The sequence below is a fragment of the Balaenoptera physalus genome, assembly GCF_965194825.1.
Source record: "Balaenoptera physalus genome assembly, chromosome: 3".
Classification (NCBI taxonomy): domain Eukaryota; kingdom Metazoa; phylum Chordata; class Mammalia; order Artiodactyla; family Balaenopteridae; genus Balaenoptera; species Balaenoptera physalus.
In genome coordinates this window covers 20,184,077-20,202,425 of record NC_138890.1, presented here as the reverse complement: position 1 = coordinate 20,202,425, position 18,349 = coordinate 20,184,077, and the positions used below count along the sequence as shown (strand labels likewise).

The following is an 18,349-nucleotide window of genomic DNA, read 5'->3' as shown; positions in this document are numbered from 1 at the left end:
CCTCTCCTCCCCTGGGCCTGAGCCCACCACCCTCTTCGTATCCCAGCTGCTTCAAGCCAAACATTCTTACCATGGGGCCTGGGGGACCAGGGGGCCCTGGGGGCCCTGGTTCCACTATGATCTGGGCCTAGGAAGGGTCAGAGGTGGATTAGTCACCCATCGCCCCGTCATCCCTCACTCACCCACACTTGAGTTCATCCGACATTGGAGGAACACTCCCTGGGTGTGGGCGCCGAGCTCCCTGCTGCCCCCAGGAGGGCACTGCCTGGTGGGAGGCCCAGTGCTGGCCTTTGGGTTCAAAGACAGGCCTCAGGCTCCCCCTCCCCCTCCCTCCCTGCCCTGGGCTTGGTCAGGCCAGGTGGCCCTTGTGTCCCAAGGCTCAGGGCCCCAGCCAGCCCTCAGCAGAGATCCTCAGCAGCCCCCTTACCAGGCTCTCCTGTAGGTTGTCAGATGCCGGCTCTCCCTTCTCCCCCTTGGGGCCGTCGGCACCCTGCAGGATAGGATGGCCTTGAGCCCTTTCTGTCCGTCACCAAAATCACCATCCATGGGGCTCAGCACCTCCCCTTCCTTCCCCCATAAGGCTTCCGGGCAGCAGCAATAAGTTGGCCTTTGCAGCTTAAAATAGTTTTCCTTAAATCAGTGGGTTTGTTTCCTGTGGGGCGGGGGCAGCCAGGGGCTCTGGAAGCAAAGACCAGGAGTTCAAATCCTGGCACCAGCTCTCTAGCTGAGTAAGCCTCATGGATGGACAATGGATATGATGTGGTGGCAGCTCTTTGCATCCAGCCACGCATGACAAGAGCAGTGATAAAAATGACGGTGACAGTGGGTATTTATCACATGTTAGCCAATCATTCTCAGCCCTGTCCATGTGTTCCCTCGTAGGAGTGGGAGATTATCACCCCCACTTAATTTAATTTAATTAATTTATTTTTAACATCTTTATTGGAGTATAATTGCTTTACAATGGTGTGTTAGTTTCTGCTTTATAACAAAGTGAATCAGCTATACATATACATATATCCCTATATCTCCTACCTCTTGCGTCTCCCTCCCACCCTCCCTATCCCACCCCTCTAGGTGGTCAAAAAGCACTGAGCTGATCTCCCTGTGTTATGCAGCTGCTTCCCACTAGCTATCTATTTTACATTTGGTAGTGTATATATGTCCATGCCACTCTCTCACTTCGTCCCACCTTACCCTTCCCCTCCCCATGTCCTCAAGTCCATTCTCTACGTCTGCATCTTTATTTCTGTCCTGCCCCTACGTTCTTCATAACCATTTTTTTTTTTTTTTAGATTCCATATATATGTGTTAGTATACAGTGTTTGTTTTTCTCTTTCTGACTTACTTCACTCTGTATGACAGACTCTAGGTCCATCCAACTCACTACAAATAACTCAATTTCGTTTCTTTTTATTCACCCCCATTTTAGAGCTGAGGAAACTGAGGCCCAGGGAGGTTATGTCACTTGTGCAGGGTTCCAGAGTCAGTAAGAGATGGAGCAGGATGCAAACTTGGGCTGTCAGAGCTCCCAGTCTAACCACTGGACACTAGGCGGGGCCTCCTTATTTCACCTGAAGGAGGCCTTGGGGGGTAAGTGGTAGGTCCTTCTACAGAGGAGGAAGTGGGGGCTCAGAGTCAGGGCAGCCCAGAGCTTCCTTTCAAAGGCCCGGTGGGCCAGGGCTGGGCTGAGACTAGGACCGTAGGGCCCCAGTCCCTGGCAGCCACCGTGGGGGGCATGCATTCACCTTGGGACCCCTACACGGGGCAAGTAGGGTGAGGTCCACCCAGCCACGTACCGGGAGGCCTGACAGGCCCATCTCTCCTGCTTCCCCTTTGGGTCCTATCAGCCCGGCTTCTCCTGGGTCTCCTTTCTGTCCTTTGGGACCCTGAAAACCACAGAACAAGGTACAGTAGGCACTTTCCCTCCCCCCCATGCTGGCAGGTCCCCAGAGCTTAGTCCAGGCCAAGCCAGACCCCCACCTCCTCCTTGTGGGTCCTCCCCTCCAAACCAGGTGATGAATGAGCAGAGGGGCCTGGTCAGAGACACTGAAGGGGCAGCCCCTGGCCTGCCGCACTGCAAGCAGGGGTGCAGGGTGGGGCAGGGGGCAGAGGGGGTGGAGCAAGTGGGACTGGGACTGGGCAGCTACCAAGGGGCGCATATGGGGTTTGGGGACAACCTTGTGCTCACATCTCAGGAGCCAATGGTGGGAGCCCCACATACAACCAACCATCCCTCAGTCACTCTTCCAGCCACTGCGTTCCCTCACTCAACCAATTTTGTAACATCCACTGTGTGCCACACACGAGGGACCCAGTGCTAAAGCACACCCACGAATGTTAAGTGGTTCTCATGGACACTGTCGTGTCTATGTAGGATCACACACGCACATGTATACTTGGAATAATATTAATAACGACAGTGATACTTTTAGCTAACATTTGAAGACTCTTTGCTATTACATGCGGGCACTGCTCTCAAGTGTGTTCCATACACAGTTATTTAACCCTCATGGCAGCCCTGTTATACCATCTTCACCTGTGGGTGAGGACCTAAGGCTGCCAGAAAGTGAGTAGCTTGCCTGAGGTCTACGGGCAGAACCAGGATTTGCACACAGGCTCCAGAGCCCACTCTGTTCTGTTGCCTCTCTCCAACTCTGCACACACACACACACACACACACACACACACACACACACACACACACACACACACACACACACACACAGTCCGACGCCAGGCACCAGCATCACCAAGGAAATGAAAGGCCCAGAGACCTTCTCTCCGTCGATTCCTGGAGCACCAGGCAATCCGAGTTCGCCCTGGAAGGGAATAGACAGCAAGGGGGGTTATGGTGTTCCACAGCCCCTGGCAGGAATTTGTGGCCAGGTGGCTTCCTCTGACCAGCACACCAGCCCTGGGTTGGGTCCCTGCAGTTGGAGCTTCAAGAAGATGCCCACTGGGTGTCCAGCACAGTGCCAGGCACCGACCACCCTCTCCTCCATTTCCTCAGCCCCTATGGGCAGGTGCAGCCCGTGGCTTTAGTAAGTTGGTAGGTTACAGATTTGGAAGCTGAGGCTCCAGGCCACACAGCCCAGGGATGATGGCAGAGGCCAGACCCTGCCTGATTTCAAAGTCTTGGGCTCCTTCTCCTGAGCCAAGTGGGCAGGTGTAAATGATGCACACAGGCCATAGGAATGGCTATGTAATCTGCAGGACTTTGTGATGTCATGAGGGGTCCATTTATGGCTTACATGTGTGAATGATCCCAGGGAGAACCCAGGGCCAGGAAGAAGGCACCCAGCTTGGTTAGGAAGGAGCAGGGCCACTTTCTCTGAGCCCCAGAAGCCAGGCCAGGGTGCTGGGAGAGAAGCAGAGGCAGAGGGGAGAGGGGAGGTGGGCCCTGGAGACAGGGGCCTGGGGGGACCACATAGCTACATCTGCACTGACCTTGGCTCCGGGGATCCCTGCTGGCCCGGGGGGCCCCTGTGGCCCAGGAGGACCCTGTGTGTGAAAGTCAAGGGGTCAGTGTTTAGGTAGGGCCTCCCCATCACTCCCCACCCACCCCTACATCTGGAGGCAGCAGTGACCCTTATAGCCCCCTTCCCACCTAGTCAGGTCAGGCCTTGTGTCTTGGGGGAGGCCAGGCAGACGGCACCAGGTACCGGGTAGGACGTCACAGTGTCTACTTGCCACAAAGGTCCCAGAACCCCTCTGCCCTCAGTATAGGTTTTGTCACAACACACTCCTGCTCAAGATCCTGCGATGGCTCCCTATTGCCTCTAGAAGCAAGTGTAAAACCCTTGCTGGCATTCAAGGCCAGCCAAAGATCACATTCCCACCAGTGGCCTAGCACGGTGCTCTCTGCCTCTCCTGTGAACTCTGGTGCCATCCGCTGGTCCCGGGCGTCCCTCGGTTTCACTGGGAGGAGATGGTGTCTTCACTCCCAAATTCCTGTCCCCACCCAGGACTCCCACAGGCCCGCTGCCCACCATCACCCCCCACACTCATGCCCCTTCACAAAGGCCGCAGCCGCCCAGCCCCCAGCCCAGCAAGTTCCAGGTCTCTTCCCTCCACCTCCTCTTACCAACCTGCCCCCACTTTTTAACAACTGAGGTATAGTTAATGTACAATATTATATAAGTTACAGGTGTACAAAATAGTGATTCAAATTTTTAAAGGTTACACTCTAGTTATAGTTATCATAAAATATTGGTTATGTTCCCTGTGTTGTACAATATATCCTTGTAGCTTATTTTAAACATAATAGTTTGTATGTCTTAATCCCTTACCCCTATATTACCCCTCCCCACTGGTAACCACTAGTTTGTTCTGTATATGTGTGAGTCTTATTTTTTGTTATATTCACTAGTTTGTTGTATTTTTTAGATTCCACATATAAGTGATATCATGTAGTATTTGTCTTTCTCTGTCTGACTTATTTCACTTAGCATAATACCCTCCAAGTCCATCCATGTTGCTGCAAATGGCAAAATTTCATTTTTTTTAATACCTGAGTAGAATTCCATGGTATGTGTGTATATACATATATACACACATCTTCTTTATCCATTCACCTGTTGATGGACACTAAGGTTGCTTCCAATATCTTGCAACCTGCCCCTTCTTGTTGGCTCCTCCATTGAGATGCCCCTGGTCTTACAACCTTCCTCCATTCCACCCACCCTTCTCCAGGTTCAGGCCCAGCACATGCCTCCCCGGCGGCCTCCCTGCCTCTAGCTATCCCCACCTTCCACGCCGTTCCCTTCACCCCTCTATGTCTGCCCACTGCCCATCGAATCCAGTCATTGTCCCTGTCTGGCATCCAAAATCCACTTCCCGCCTCTCTGAGCTCATAGGGCTTCTCCATGCGGCTCTTGGACAACCATGCACATGCCCACCCTTGGGCCACGTCACACCACACCACGCCATGCAGGCCTGGGGTGGGCACCGTTACCATCAGCTTGTGCTTCCCTGAGGCCTGTAGGAGATAACTGAAATTGAAGCTCAGGTGGGATTAGGTGTTGACACCCAGTCTTGTCTCTGAGGACCACCTCTCCCCATCCCAGCTCCCCTCCCTGGTACCTGTGAGCAGCTGACACCCAACCCCTCACTCCACTGGTGATGGGTCCCAAGTTTGCCCAGCACTGGGGCCGGGCTCAGAGGCCACACATCTCCTGAGCCTCCCGGTGCAGGCCTTGCCACACTCTTCTCCCCCAGAGGTCATTAAAAGACCCAGCCCCCTCCAGCCTGTGTTCCCTAGGAAGGCCCCAGGAGGCCCTGCCTCCTGCTTCTGAAGGGCGAGCTTCCCTTTTTGCCTTGGCCTCTGAGGAGCTCAGGGCCACATGGGCCCCTTTTACAGCAGCTCTCTCAGCATCGTGTGGGTCTCCACACAGTGCTGACTTCCATATCAGGCACCTGGTGAATGTGGAGGCTTTGTGTTAAGCTGCCACTGGTCCCTTGTGTAAAGAGGTGCAGGACTTATACACAAAGTAAATGGATATTCTCTCAGGAAACGAACAGCAAGGGTGTATCAGGGTCTACGAGGAACACTACCATAAGGGCATCCAAGATCCTGCCATCGTAGTCAATTACCACCGTGTCTCCTTGCTCACCCTTGAGGCCTGGGGGACCCTGAGGCAGAAAGAAGAGGAAGAATTTCAGGGAAAAGCATGGTGGTCATTTCTGTCTCACCCAGAGAACCTAGTAACCAGGGCTGCACACAGGGCCCGTGAGCTGTGGGTCAGCTCTCAGCTGTACCCTGGGCGGCCCCAGAATGGTGTCGTCTTGTATTCTCTCAGGCGCTGGCACCCTGACTGAGCACTCCAGGGGCCAGGCAGGGGGTGACACAAGGGAAGGGGGATGCCTGGGGCCAACTGAGGAACATACCTCCGCCTAGCCTGGGGGTGGCTGTGATTTGCCTTCACGTGGGAACCGAAGCCCACTGAGGCCCATCCCTGCGTTCTTGAGAGAAAATGGAGAGTCTGATTTTGATGTGAAGTGCTTCAGATTTTTAAATGTTGGCAAACAAACAAAAACACCCACACCCTCCAAAACACTGCGCAGGCCAACTAAAGACGTGCCGGCTGGATGCTGCCCTTGTACCTCAGTTTCTTAACCTCAGGTGGAGACTGCACACACCAGGCACTGACACTCCCATTCGCTCCTGGTTCTGAGCACACACCCCCCTACACACATGCCCACATGTATGTGTCTGCACATGCATGTGTCCACACAGGCACGCGTCCTCACAGGCATGTGCACTGCTGCTGGAACCTCACCTTTCCTTCTGAACCTCATCTCCCCACTGCACTCTTCTCTGCTAGGAGAGCAGCGGGGGCTGTGAGCACTTTGGTCAGGCCTGAGGCCATCTGCGCAGGATGGAGAGACCCAGGCCAGGGCATCATTTGCCAGCTGCCTCCACGGTCATGGCCTTCACGGAACTGTAAGGTGTACACTGAATTCCCACACTCAATGCTTAATCCAATTCCCTGGCCACCTGCACGACCAGGCTGCGGGCTTAGACCTGTGTTTTGGAGGAGGAAGGCAGCCTCTGGGAGCATAAGGGGGATGTGATTGCTCGAAATCACAGGGCCAATAACAGGGGCTGGGATGTAGTTCTAAAAGTGTGTTGATAGGGGCTCATCACAAAAGATCTGGGACCAGCTGCGGTGGCTGTGCTCCAGAGACAGGGGTGAACGGTGATGTGGGGCTGGGGGAAAGGCAAGGCCCCACAGGGGAAGGGTAACGCCGTTATGTCACAAATCAAGGTTTATGTTTGAATATGCCAAGAAAAGAGTCTGGGAGAGCAGACACTTTCCTGGGGAGGAGGAGAAGAGGGGAGAGGATGGGACTCTTATTTTCACATCCATAGTTGAACATTTTACCAAAAGCATGTATTATGAAACTAAAAGCAAAAAAAAAAAAAAAAAAAAAAAATCACTAATGAATTATTATTATTAAAAAAAGACTCCCAGTTCCTGCCAGCTCTTCTGGGGTCTCTGGGGGACAGGGGCTTCGGAAGGAATCAGGCCCCTGGATCCCACTGGTGTGGCTGGGGGAAGACTGCTTACCCGCGGCCCTGTGGCTCCATCGGCGCCTGGCTGGCCGGGCTCCCCCTGTGAAGACGCATGGTCACAGCCAGGTGTGCGGGGCTGAAGCCAAAAGTTCCCCTGCCCCCTCCGGTGCCCTCTTCCCCAAAGGACATAGGGCCGAGTGGACGTGACTGGCATCCCAGGAATGGGGCTCCCTGAGGGAGGGCCTGAGAGACCTTCCTCTGACCCTCGTTGTGTAGAGATGGGCCACTGAGGCCCAGAAGCCCAAGGCTGCACAGTGAGGCCTCATCACTCACCCAGACCCACTGCCACCCGCCCCCAGGTGGGCTTCTGATTGCCAATCAAACAAGACCCCTGGGCCTGGGACCTCCCGGACTCCCAACTTAAAAGGGCACATTGGAGGTGAAAGCATCTCCCCCCGTGATGGGCCTTTGGGAGGCAGAGCAGTGGACTGTGATGTCACCTTGGGCCCCGGGGCTCTGTCCACGCCATTCTCTCCCTGAGGCCCCGCGCTCCTTGGCTTGCCCTGCAACAGAGGCGTGTGCTGTGAGAGAGCACTGGGGCAGGCTGGGGGCCGCCTGGGTCTGTGGGCTTCCGGAGTAGTTCCTGAGAACGTGCCTGAGCCCACCCGGGGGTTGGGGGCCGTGGGCTCAGTGCAGCCCAGAGGACTCAGGACCAAGGCCCCTTCTGGTTTGGTCTTGGCGCACGGTTGGAGCAGCTCAGGGGCTCAGCCAGTTTGGAGGCAGGCTGGCCAGGATTTGGTGGTTGTCTTAAGGGTTTGGGGAAGCAAGGAAGACACCCAGTTCCTGGCTTGGGGACTGGGCAGAGTGGGGCCACCTAAGATGGGAACCAGAAGACTTGAGGGTGTGAGGGGAGGCAAATGGCTTGGGTGATTTGCCAGGCCCGTTGGTGAGTGGGACCCTGGCCTTACTGCTTGCCTCCCTCTGGCCTGTCCTGGTCATCAACCCATGTGCCGTGATGTGAAAGGGCTGCGTAGGGTTTCACCAGGCAGGTGGGAACTGGGGAGGTGGGAGGCAGGGGGACCACTGAGGGGGGGACATGTACCTACCTTGGGCCCTGAGGGTCCTGGGAGCCCTGGCTGGCCTGGTGTCCCATCATCTCCCTGAGGAGAGAACAGTGGAGGCTGCAGCCCTCAACCTGCACACACTGGCTGGGTCCTCTGGCAGTCAGTTGGCCATCCCCCCCTCTGCACTCGCCAGCACACCAGGCCACTCCTGGCAGCAGCACTTGGTCATACTGGGTCGGGGCAGCGCCCCTCTCCCCTCCTCGTCCCTCTAGGGCAGGGGTGGGGTCAGACCCACCTCTGTCCCTTGTCCGCACTAGCCCAGAGCACACCTTAGCAGGTGTGTGCAGAAGGGATGGATGGGTGGGTGAAGGAGAGGGAATTCACTCCCTCCGTCAGCAAACATCTCTGAGCAGCCTCTGCAGGCCAGGCAGATGGGGTCCCTGCTGCTCAGTGAGTCAGAGGAGACCGAGGGCAAGGAAATATCCAGATAAATTCATAGCCCCGTGCCAGGAAGTAGACAAGAGAATATAAGAGAATGGTGGCATAGAGAGGGACTCAGCGAGAGCGCGTGTTTCAGTAGGCGGCTGCGGACGGTCCCCCGGAGGAGGGGGCAGCTTTGCTGAGCCCAGTAGGAGGAGGCCCGACCACGGGAAGCAATGGGGGAAGATGAATCTGGGTCAGTGGTTCCCAAACTGGAGCGCATGTCAGCGCCGCTCAGGGGGCTGCCTGACCAGAGCACGCCCACCCCCAGTGTCTCTGACTCGGGGCCTCTGGGATGGGCCCCGAACACACACGTCTAATGCGCCCCCAGTGACGCTGATACTGCTGATCCAGGGATCACACCTTGAGAACCAATCTGACGTGGGAACAAATCTGATACGTTTGAGTAATTGTATGTGTTTGATGTATTTCTCTAAGAGTGAGTAAGTGAGTGAATGAATGAATGAATGAGATCCTGGCTTCAGAGACAGAGGTCAGAGCCGCCACCCACAGTCAGGACTTAGGTTGGGTTCTGCCGTGCCCAGCCCCTGCCCTTCTCTCCAGCCACTTCCCACATCCCTGCCAAGAGGCCGTCCACAGCCACCCCCACCTTCTTTCCAGGAACACTGGGCTCACCTTGCGGGGGAGACAAGAGTGGGGATGCAAGAGAGAGGTCAGAGCCACCTGGACACCAGGCACCTGCTCCTCTGGTAGAAGTGGCCCTGATGATCCCCATCCAGTGCAGCCCAGAGACCCCGAGCCCCTCAGAGAGATGCATGTGTGTGCTGGGGCTGACGGTCTTGGACTCCACTCCGACCCTGACCTGGTCCCTCCCAAGCTGAGTGACCCTGGGCAAGTCACTGGTCCTGAAAGAGGGGCTCTGACTCCTCCAGCCTCAGAGAGTGGTTGTGAGATTAGAGGGAATGCATTGAAGGCCCTTGACTCCCAGCAGGCACTCACTAAAGGGGGCTCCTCTCCCACCTTTCCCTCCTGCTCAGTCCAGGGGCTCTGGTTCCTTCAGGGAGGACCATAGCCTGCCTTCCCACCCTGGCAGGTGCTGCTCAAGGAGGGAAGAAAAGAGAGCTGACAAGCTAATGGATTTTATTATTCAATCCTCACGACCTGCTGTGAAGGAAAGGCAGGAAAAGTTTATCATGACCCCATTTGACAGATGAGTAAACTGAGGCACAGAGAGATGAAGTCACTTGCCTAAGGTTACAGAACTTGGTCTTCTAACCCTGCCACTTTGGCTTCAGTGGGGGTGGGGGAGGGGAAGGTGGTGGGGTGAGGGAGCCCCACACCCCCAGGCCTGAGACAGGAGTGAGAGGAACTTACCTTGGGCCCTGGGGGTCCACTCGGGCCCTGGAATGAGAGAAGAAGGGGTGTTAAACATGATCCCAGACAGGGCTCCCGGGCTGTCTTCCTTAGCATCCTTCTTTTATAAAGGGTGACACCAAGTCCCAGAGGGCAGGCAGGGCTGTCTCTGGAACCCGGCTGTGCCACCCGTTCGTATCTTGGACAGAAATCCACTTTAGATCTCAAGCAGTGACAAGTGGACTGCAGGCTCCCTCCTAGGGGTCTGGGTCTGTGAGAATTTTGCTGGGGCTGGAGTCCTGGCCCATCTGCTCCCCACTGGTGGTGGGGGGCAAGAGCGCAGGTGTGCACACACGTACAGCCGCACACCCAACCCCGGTGTGGGTGTGTGTGGGAGAGGGGCTTCTGGGTTTGGAACCATGGTCCTGCCAGCCCAGGCCTCTGAAATGCCCTGGATACTGACCGTCTCGCCATCTTGTCCAGCTTCTCCTTTGGCACCCTGAGGAGGCATAAGAGGAGAGCAATGAGGGGAGGCAGGGGCTCACAGTTGACTGAGCCCACATCTCCCGCCAGACCCTGGGCTGGGGCTGCAAGTACATTTTGTCCTCACCAAACCTCTGAGAAGTGGGCATCACTGTCCCCACCCCACAGACAAGAAAGTTGAGGCTCAGGGAATTATATGCCCAACATGACAAGGAACTGGTGAGCCAACTGAGCAGTTGCCCTGACAGGGGATCCTGGCGGCAGTTTGGTGGAGGTGCCAGCTCTGCACTGGAGGGAAAGTACAGGTTGGAGCCCCTGGGTGAAGGAAAGGGGCAGTACAATGAGGTTTGGCCTCCGGTATTGGGGTTAGGACTATGTGAGGACAACCGAGGCTTAGTTAGTACTGGGGAGAAAGAGAGAGAGAAGTAAAGAAAAAATAGAGAGAGAAAAAGAAAGAGAGAGAGAGAGACTGAGCGGGAGAGAGAGAGAGAGAAGGAGAAGAGGTTGGCAGATATCTGCAGAGACAGCAGCCTCACATGGGTCTCAGCGTGTGCATTGGGAGTGAGACTATAACCAATGTTAGGGTCTCTGAATCTATCTGGGGTTCGAGTGTGGGTATAAGAGTTGGGTCAGAGTCTGTAGGGGTGAGAGTTAGGGTCTGGATAACGATCTGAATTGGGGGTGTGGATCTGGATTTGGGAGTGGATTTGGGGTCAAGGTCTAAATTGGGGTTAAGGACCTGGTTAGTGTCAGATTTAAGGTGTGACTGGAGTAAGAGTCTGGGTCGGCGTTTGGGATAGGGCTAGGGTTGGCATTGATTCTAGGATCAGGGTTTGGAATTTTGGTAAGTACAGAACCACATCCTGGGTGGTCCAGCTCCATGCTCTCTCTTACCACTGGGCCTGGTGCTCCCCTGGGGCCATCTTTCCCAGTGTCGCCAGGAGGGCCCCGGGCCCCAGGGGGTCCTGGGGGCCCTGGAGGCCCAGCAGCTCCATCTTGCCCTTGATCTCCCTGAAAGAGATGGGGCCCAGCATGACTCTGAGGCGTAGGGGAAGGGGTTCTGGCCTCCAGAGAGAGGCCTCCTCAGATGGGCGGCCAGATGCCTTCGCCCTCCCAGCCCTCGGCAGGCTCAGAGGAAAGGGGTTTGTTATTGGGCCTCCTGCCACTTCTTGGTGGCCACACAAAGGGACAGGTCCCTATACCTCTGCATAAGAGGCCAATAGGATCTTGTACACTCCATGGCATGCTCCATGTCTCCAGCTCTCAGTGCCTGAAGCCCAGCTACGGTGTTTAGGTGAGAGATGAGACACACTAGGTGTGGGACAAAGCACAAGTGCCCAACCAGCCCCCTTCCTTCTGGAATGGGGAGTGCAAGCCTCCTGAAAGACCTTCCTGGTTGGTCAGCTCCTGCTTTATTAAGTGATAGAGGCACACTCTTGGGCATTTGTCCCAGATAAATAGAAACATGTTCACACAAAAGCCCATACATGAATGTTCACAACAGCTTTATTTGTAATAGCTCCAAACAGGAAACAATCCAAATGTCCTTCAATGGTGAATGATTAAACAACTGGGGTACATCCATGTCATGGAATACTGCTCAGCAATACATAGAAAGGAACAAAGTACTGACACATGCAGCAACTTGGATGCATGTCAAGAGATTTATGCTGAGTGAAAAAAGCCAATCTCAAAAGGTGGCTACTAGATGACTGCATCTATGTGAGATTCTTGGTATGCAAATTTATAGAGATGGAGCACAGATTAGTGGTTGCCAGGGGTTAGGGATGGGGGCAGGGAGGGGGGTAACTGCAGCTATAAAAGGATAGCAGGAGGGATCTTTGGGTGGTGGTTGCACGAATCTCAAGGGTGATAAAATTGCATGGAAATAAGTAGACGCACAAATAAGTAAAATGGGTGAAACTGGAATAAGGTTGGCAGATTATATCAGTGTCAATTTCCTGGTTGTGAGATTGTACTACAGCGATGCAAGATGTCACCATTGAGGGAAACTGGATGATGGGTGCACGGGGTATTATTTATTACAACTGCATATGAATTTTTAATTATCTCAAAAAAAAAAAAAAGAGCGACAAAGGACCACACCGTCTCTCTCATGCAGCACCAAATCCCTCACTCTTGGCCGTGTTAGTAATGGGTCAGACCTCAGGCAGCCAGAGCCCTCACCTTGTGGCCCCACCTGCAAGGAGGAGAGGAGGAGAGACCACAGTGCCCCCAGCAATTCCTGCTGCCTCAGTGGTGCCCGCCCAGCACTGGCTCAGGGCACAGTAATGTGGCACATCTGGCTCACAGTGCCAGCAGTTCCCAACCTTCCTGTCACCAAGAAAGGAAGAAGCCTTTTGTGGATTGGGCCCCTGCTGTGTGCCAAGCGCTGAGGAGTGAGGCCTACCTGGAGGTTATCTCACCCAACGCTGCAACCACCTGGCCAGGGCACTGCTATTGTCCCATTTTACAGATGGAGTAGCCAGGGGTCAGAGAATGTAATCATTTACCCAGGGTTACAGAGCTAGGAAAGGCACTGTCTCCTCTGGCCACTGAGGCAAGAGTCTCTTTTAGACAGTATTTTTCATCTGTGACCCCACGATATGAGAGAACTTGGTTCTCTAGGCCACTGCACTTAAGACATAGCTCACTTATTTTCCTAATTAAAAAATTAACTGAAGCTCTCAATGTCCACCACACAGATCTTCTGGTCGGTCTGACTCAGCCAGGGTCCTGACCAAGAAGATAGAATTCCAGCCAAAAGACAACTGAGTTTGGTAAGGTCACCCAACCAGAGTGGCAATAGTGGTGGGTCATTCCTGTCCCATTTTACACTGTGTTAGGAATCAGTTGAAGATACCCCGCCCCCTGCTGCTCCTTTAATGGCTCAGGGTGGGAACCACTGGCCTGGAAGCTCCTTATCAAGGCAGAAAATGGGTGTAGATACTTGAGCAGGTTCTAGAGGGGGTTTAGGGTCTTCTCCTGAGTTACTTGGAATGAGGCTGGTCAGCCTCCTCCTCCTCCTCCTCCCGCCAGGATCGGATGGCTGAGGTCTCCCCCTGGGAACGTGGGGTGAGTCGAGGGGAGTGCGCACACCAGCAGCCCAGACTCCGCCAGTCTACCTTGAGGATTCGGCGATTGTACACGTGATGGTCTCTACTTATAAATCCCGGACTGAGCCTCGGGAAAACCATCTAGTTGGCAAACAGGTGTGTGATGAGAAAGGCAGGAGGGTGATTTAGAAACGACCAGGCTATTTCTGGAGGCAAAGCCACCTAACCCCGCCTGGAGAGAGGAAGCCTGGTCATTGGAAGTGGCGGACCACGTTCTCCAAACATGGGCGCTATCCTTGCTGCCATCCCACGGGCTCCTCTTCAATGGGACCTCGCACTCCCCCAAGAGCTGGAGTCCATTTCTCCACCCTCCTGACTTGGGCGGGCCCTGTGACTGCTGTGACCAATAGAATGCAGTGGACGTGCTACTGTGCCCGTTCTGGAGGTAGCTCTTAACTGGCCTCCTGCCGCTTAGAATGCTGCTCTTGGGAAGGCCCTTTAGAAATGCCCCCACCAGCCTGGGGGAAGCCTGAGCTGCACAGAGATCCATGAGTGGGCATCCCCAGCTAAGCTCCCCACCAAATTGCCAAGACCTGCTTTGTGGGGCCCAACCAGCAGAGATCTCCACTCTGCTTCAGCCTCCGTTGAGGAGAACCCTGGTTTGGAACAAGGCACTTCTGGGTCCCTGGACCCAGGGGGCATGAAGGGCTAGAGGTGGGCTGGACAGAGACTCTGATCCACTGTTCCCACTTGGGGTTCTGGGTGCCCACTTTCCTGATTGCCATGAATCTTCACCTCAGTGGCTTGGGGTAAAGGATGTCATCCCCATTCACAGTTGGAGAAACTGAGTCTCAGAGGGGAAGGTGACTCACTCCAGGTCACTCAGCTGGTAAGTGGCGGAGCTGAACTCTGGGCTCAGGGCTGCTGGCTCCATCCACAGCCTTCCCTCTTCCTGGGTGCCAGCTGCCCTCAGGAAGATCAGTCTCCAGTCTGGGCCCAGTGCCAGCTCCACTGTCTGCCCATCTATGGTGATAAGGGTGACCGGATGTCTGCCAGAGATTCCCTGTCTGTGCAGGGGATGGCAGCCTCGGCCAAATCAAGGTGCTTGGGGCTTCCACCCAGCGGATGTTGAAGTGAAAACAGGCAGCGAGATAGACCACGGGTGGGGAGGGGCTGCTTGCTCACTTTTTTCTGTATAAGCATAGGGATCCAGAAGAAACGCAAGGTATACCTTATTATGATACGAAACAAACCATGTGGGATCAGGGGAGGGTCTTGCTCAGTTCTTACCCGGGGGCCAAAGTCTCCTGGTGCACCCTAGGAACAAAAAACAGGGTGATACATCACCACTACTTTTATTACTACTTCACATGTGTGGAGCATTTACTCTGTGCTCAGTGCTTCATATACACAGTCTCACTTCATTCTAACAAAAAAAACATACAGGCTCTATGTTATCTCCATTTCCAATGAGGAAACTGAGGCACAGAGAGGCTAAGTAACTTGCCCAAGGTCACACAGCTAGTAGATCCAGGGCTTGGAGCCAGGTGGTCTGTTATCTATTGGCAGCCCCCAGACACAGCAGAGTGGAACCCCCGAACCTGGGAATAATGAGGGATGATAATTGATTCACTGTTTTAAGTCACGAAGTATGCTATGTAGCAGTAGATGCCAAGACTTCAATTTCTCTCTGTTTTCAAAGCCCCTACCTTAATCATTTCTATGACTCGGTGGCATCAGCCAGAATTGGCAGGAAGGCAATCACTGCACCTGCCAACTGCACGAGTGTCTCATCATCTACAAAGAACATTCAGACGGTTACCTTGCGCAGTCTTCCCCACGAGAGGTTGGTTTTAATTTACAGATGGAGAAACTGAGGCCCAGAGAGCTGGGTAACTTGCCAAAGGCCACACAGTTGGTGGTGGAGCTGTAATGCAAACCTGAGGCTCTGAACACCGGATCCTGTGCCTTGCTCAGCCCTGAGGGTGGACCGGAGCCCTGGCTGCCCTGCCTATGCGGGCCGCATCGCAGTGGCGCAGCCCAGCCCAGCCCTGCCCTGCCCTGCCTTAGAAGTGCCCGTTGGTTCTACCACACCCAGGTCTGTTACGGCCCCTCCCTCCTCTGACTCCACTGTGGGACACACAGGTCTCCCCTCTCTCCTGCTCCCCTCCAAGTCACTTGGAGTTCCCAGCCCTCCAGGAGTCTGACTGTTGTGACATTTAGTGCCAAATGTCAGGGAAGACCTTCTCACAAAGGGCTGCAAATATCTCAGGGTTAGCTCTCTGCCATTTGTTTTCCTGGTGCGGTGTCCTCCCCACAAAGAATGCCATCAACAGTCAGTGTTCAATTCCACAGGCTCTTCTAGCACCTTCCCCTTTTCAGGATTGATTATTTTGGAAACTCATCATTCTGGGTAGACTGTGCTTTCAGTTTTGTTACACTCTGGTGCCAGGAGAACTCGGATTCAACCCTCCAGGTACTTTAAATCGTCAAATGTGAGCCTTGTAACCATTTTAGGAGGTACGCACCACTAGCCCCACTTCACAGATGAGGAAAGTAAGGCTCCAGGCGGGGATGTAACTTGCCCAAGGTCACACTCTGGAGCTGGGGTTTGAAGGCAGGTTTCTGGCCTCCTTTATCAGCCAACTGCATCTGGACAGACTCCAGCATCACTTACCTTTTCTCCTTTGGGGCCTGGAAGTCCCTGGAGAAGGAAGATAGAGAAAGAAGAGGAGTGAGTGAGGAGCACTAGGCTAGCCCCCTTCTATCTTCCCCGAGGCTTTGCGGGCAGAAGGGCCTGTGAGGCTGAGCAGAGCTGTGGGCAGCTGAGTGAAAAAACATACGAGCCTATCAGCCTTTATGAGGGCTGCCTGTGCTGGCCCCAAGGACGCTCTGAGCCTCAGTGCTCGCCACGAGGAAGACAGGAGACTGGGGCCGTCGCTGGCATCCTCTCTGGACAGGGGCACATGTGCTAGTCATTCCCCCCAGAGGACAGAGCCCTCCCTGCTCAGCACCCGTTGTGCCCAGGTACCAGTGAGGAGGTCACTGTCTTCAGGGTCTGGGTGAACGTGTGACTGTGGAGGTGGCTCCCTGCAGGCCATCACTCTCTGGCTGCAGGGAAATGTGTCTCTTTCAGTCTCGCCAAGTTACCAGGACTTCTAGGGAAGCGGGTCAGGCCACACACAAGGCACCGACTGTGGAGCTCAGAGACCCCGGGGTGGGGGCCAGGCTGCGGTGGGCCAGCTTGGGGTTCACACTCTTGGTCAGGGACCTCAATCACTGGCCTCCATCCCAAAACGTCCATGTTCCCTTCAGGTAGTGATGGATTCGCTCATTCACTCATTCAACAACTCATCCATCTAGGTAGTGGGTTCTTTCTTCCCCTCCTTCAATAATGCACCCATCATCAGTCAGCTCTTCAATCATTTGTTAATTCATTCATTTTTTTTTTCACTCACTTGTCTGCTCAACCATCATGCATTTATCCATCCACTAACTCATCTGCTCTTCCATGCATCCAACTGTGTGTACAATTATTGATTCATTACCTCATTTGACTCTTCTTCCATCCACCCATCCATCCATCTGTCCATCTGTTCATCAATCTATTCATCCATCTGTCCTTCCTTCCTTCCATCCATATCCAATTATTCATTTTATTATGCTGCCTCTGTGTGCATCTTATTCATTCTGCTAAGGATGCCAGTGGACCATATGCTTCTGGTCCAGGTGTTGAGAACTCTTCAGCCTGATGTCTACCATCTAAGTCTTGAGACTGTATGAGGGGATGCTTTGTGCCTGGGGTCCGCTGGGAGGGCCTTCTATGTTTTGAGGGCTGAATGGACACCAGGGACAGTGCTGTTCACAGCTCTTTGCATCCCCAGCATCCCTGTGGGGAGAGTTAATATGCCTATTTGACAAACAGAAGCCTCAGGCTGGGGAGGTGAAGAGGCCTCCTCAAGGTTGCACAGTCAGCAGGTGGTGGAGCTGGATTTAAACTCAAGTCTGACGGTCAAATAGCTTCTCTCCGTGCTAAACCAGGTTCTTAGTGGCCCTTCCCTCTGGCATCCATGGTAACTCCCAACCCCAGGGGCAGCCCCATCCCAGGACCACCTACAACTGCCCTGTTATCACTTACGGGCTTGCCATCCAGACCCAGTGGCCCCTGGAAAACGAGAGAGAGAGAGAAAGTGAGAGAGACAGTGAGAGAGCACAGAGGTTACACACAGGAAAGGCATTTCTTCTGTGTTTTACGACCCAGAGGCACGACTGAGTGACAAGAGACCAAAGCCTGCCCCGAGCCCATGGTCTTGGGTACATTTCACGTGGACTCAGGGTGGGGGCATCTCTGTGCTGTTTGTTGTCCAGAATCCCCTCCTCTGATAACAGAACCCGTTTCTTCTCCAAAGCCACCCCCATCCACCCCATAGGGTTTGGACATGTGACCATATTCCCTCAGCCAGGGTGAGTAGTTCAGGGATGAGTGTCATGCCTGGGACTTTGAATGGTGGAGTTTTAGAAGAAAGAGGATTCTTTTCTCCTGATGGGGCTAATCCTGGAGCTCCTGGGGGCACCGCATGGCTTGAGAAAGAGCCAACAGAGAGGAAGGCAGAGCTGAGAGACAGAGAAAGGCAGGCAAAGGGCCTGAAGCTGAAACTACCTCTGCATACTTCTTTCTGTTTGTCAGTGAATACATTTCTTTCCTTAAGCCAATTTGAATTTGAGTTTCTGTCACTTGTAACTTGTTAGGGACTGAATGTGTCCCCCCAAATTCATATGTTGAAACCTAACCCCCAATGTGATGGAATGTGGAAGTGGGGTTTTTGGGAAGTGATTAGGTCATGAGGGTGGAGCCTTCATGAATGAGATTAGTGCCCTTATAAAAAGGACCCCAGAGAGCTCTCTAGCTCTCTCTCCACCATGTGAGAACACAG

At 54.0% G+C, this 18,349-nt stretch overlaps 1 protein-coding gene across 1 annotated transcript in view; it reads right to left on the bottom strand.

The window, feature by feature from the left end:
• The window catches only part of COL23A1 (collagen type XXIII alpha 1 chain), a 368,401-nt gene that overhangs the window by 8,066 nt on the left and 341,986 nt on the right, over positions 1–18,349 (bottom strand). Inside the window, exons 6-20 of the mRNA XM_082453629.1 lie at positions 17,554–17,580; positions 16,093–16,119; positions 14,706–14,732; positions 11,254–11,370; positions 10,340–10,375; positions 9,898–9,924; positions 8,125–8,178; positions 7,519–7,581; positions 7,074–7,118; positions 5,557–5,634; positions 3,451–3,504; positions 2,778–2,822; positions 1,800–1,889; positions 428–490; positions 71–127 (exon numbers count right to left, since the gene is read on the bottom strand). Coding sequence (XP_082309755.1) covers positions 71–127; positions 428–490; positions 1,800–1,889; positions 2,778–2,822; positions 3,451–3,504; positions 5,557–5,634; positions 7,074–7,118; positions 7,519–7,581; positions 8,125–8,178; positions 9,898–9,924; positions 10,340–10,375; positions 11,254–11,370; positions 14,706–14,732; positions 16,093–16,119; positions 17,554–17,580 — 810 coding nt within the window. The remainder of the gene's footprint in view (positions 1–70; positions 128–427; positions 491–1,799; positions 1,890–2,777; positions 2,823–3,450; positions 3,505–5,556; positions 5,635–7,073; positions 7,119–7,518; positions 7,582–8,124; positions 8,179–9,897; positions 9,925–10,339; positions 10,376–11,253; positions 11,371–14,705; positions 14,733–16,092; positions 16,120–17,553; positions 17,581–18,349) is intronic.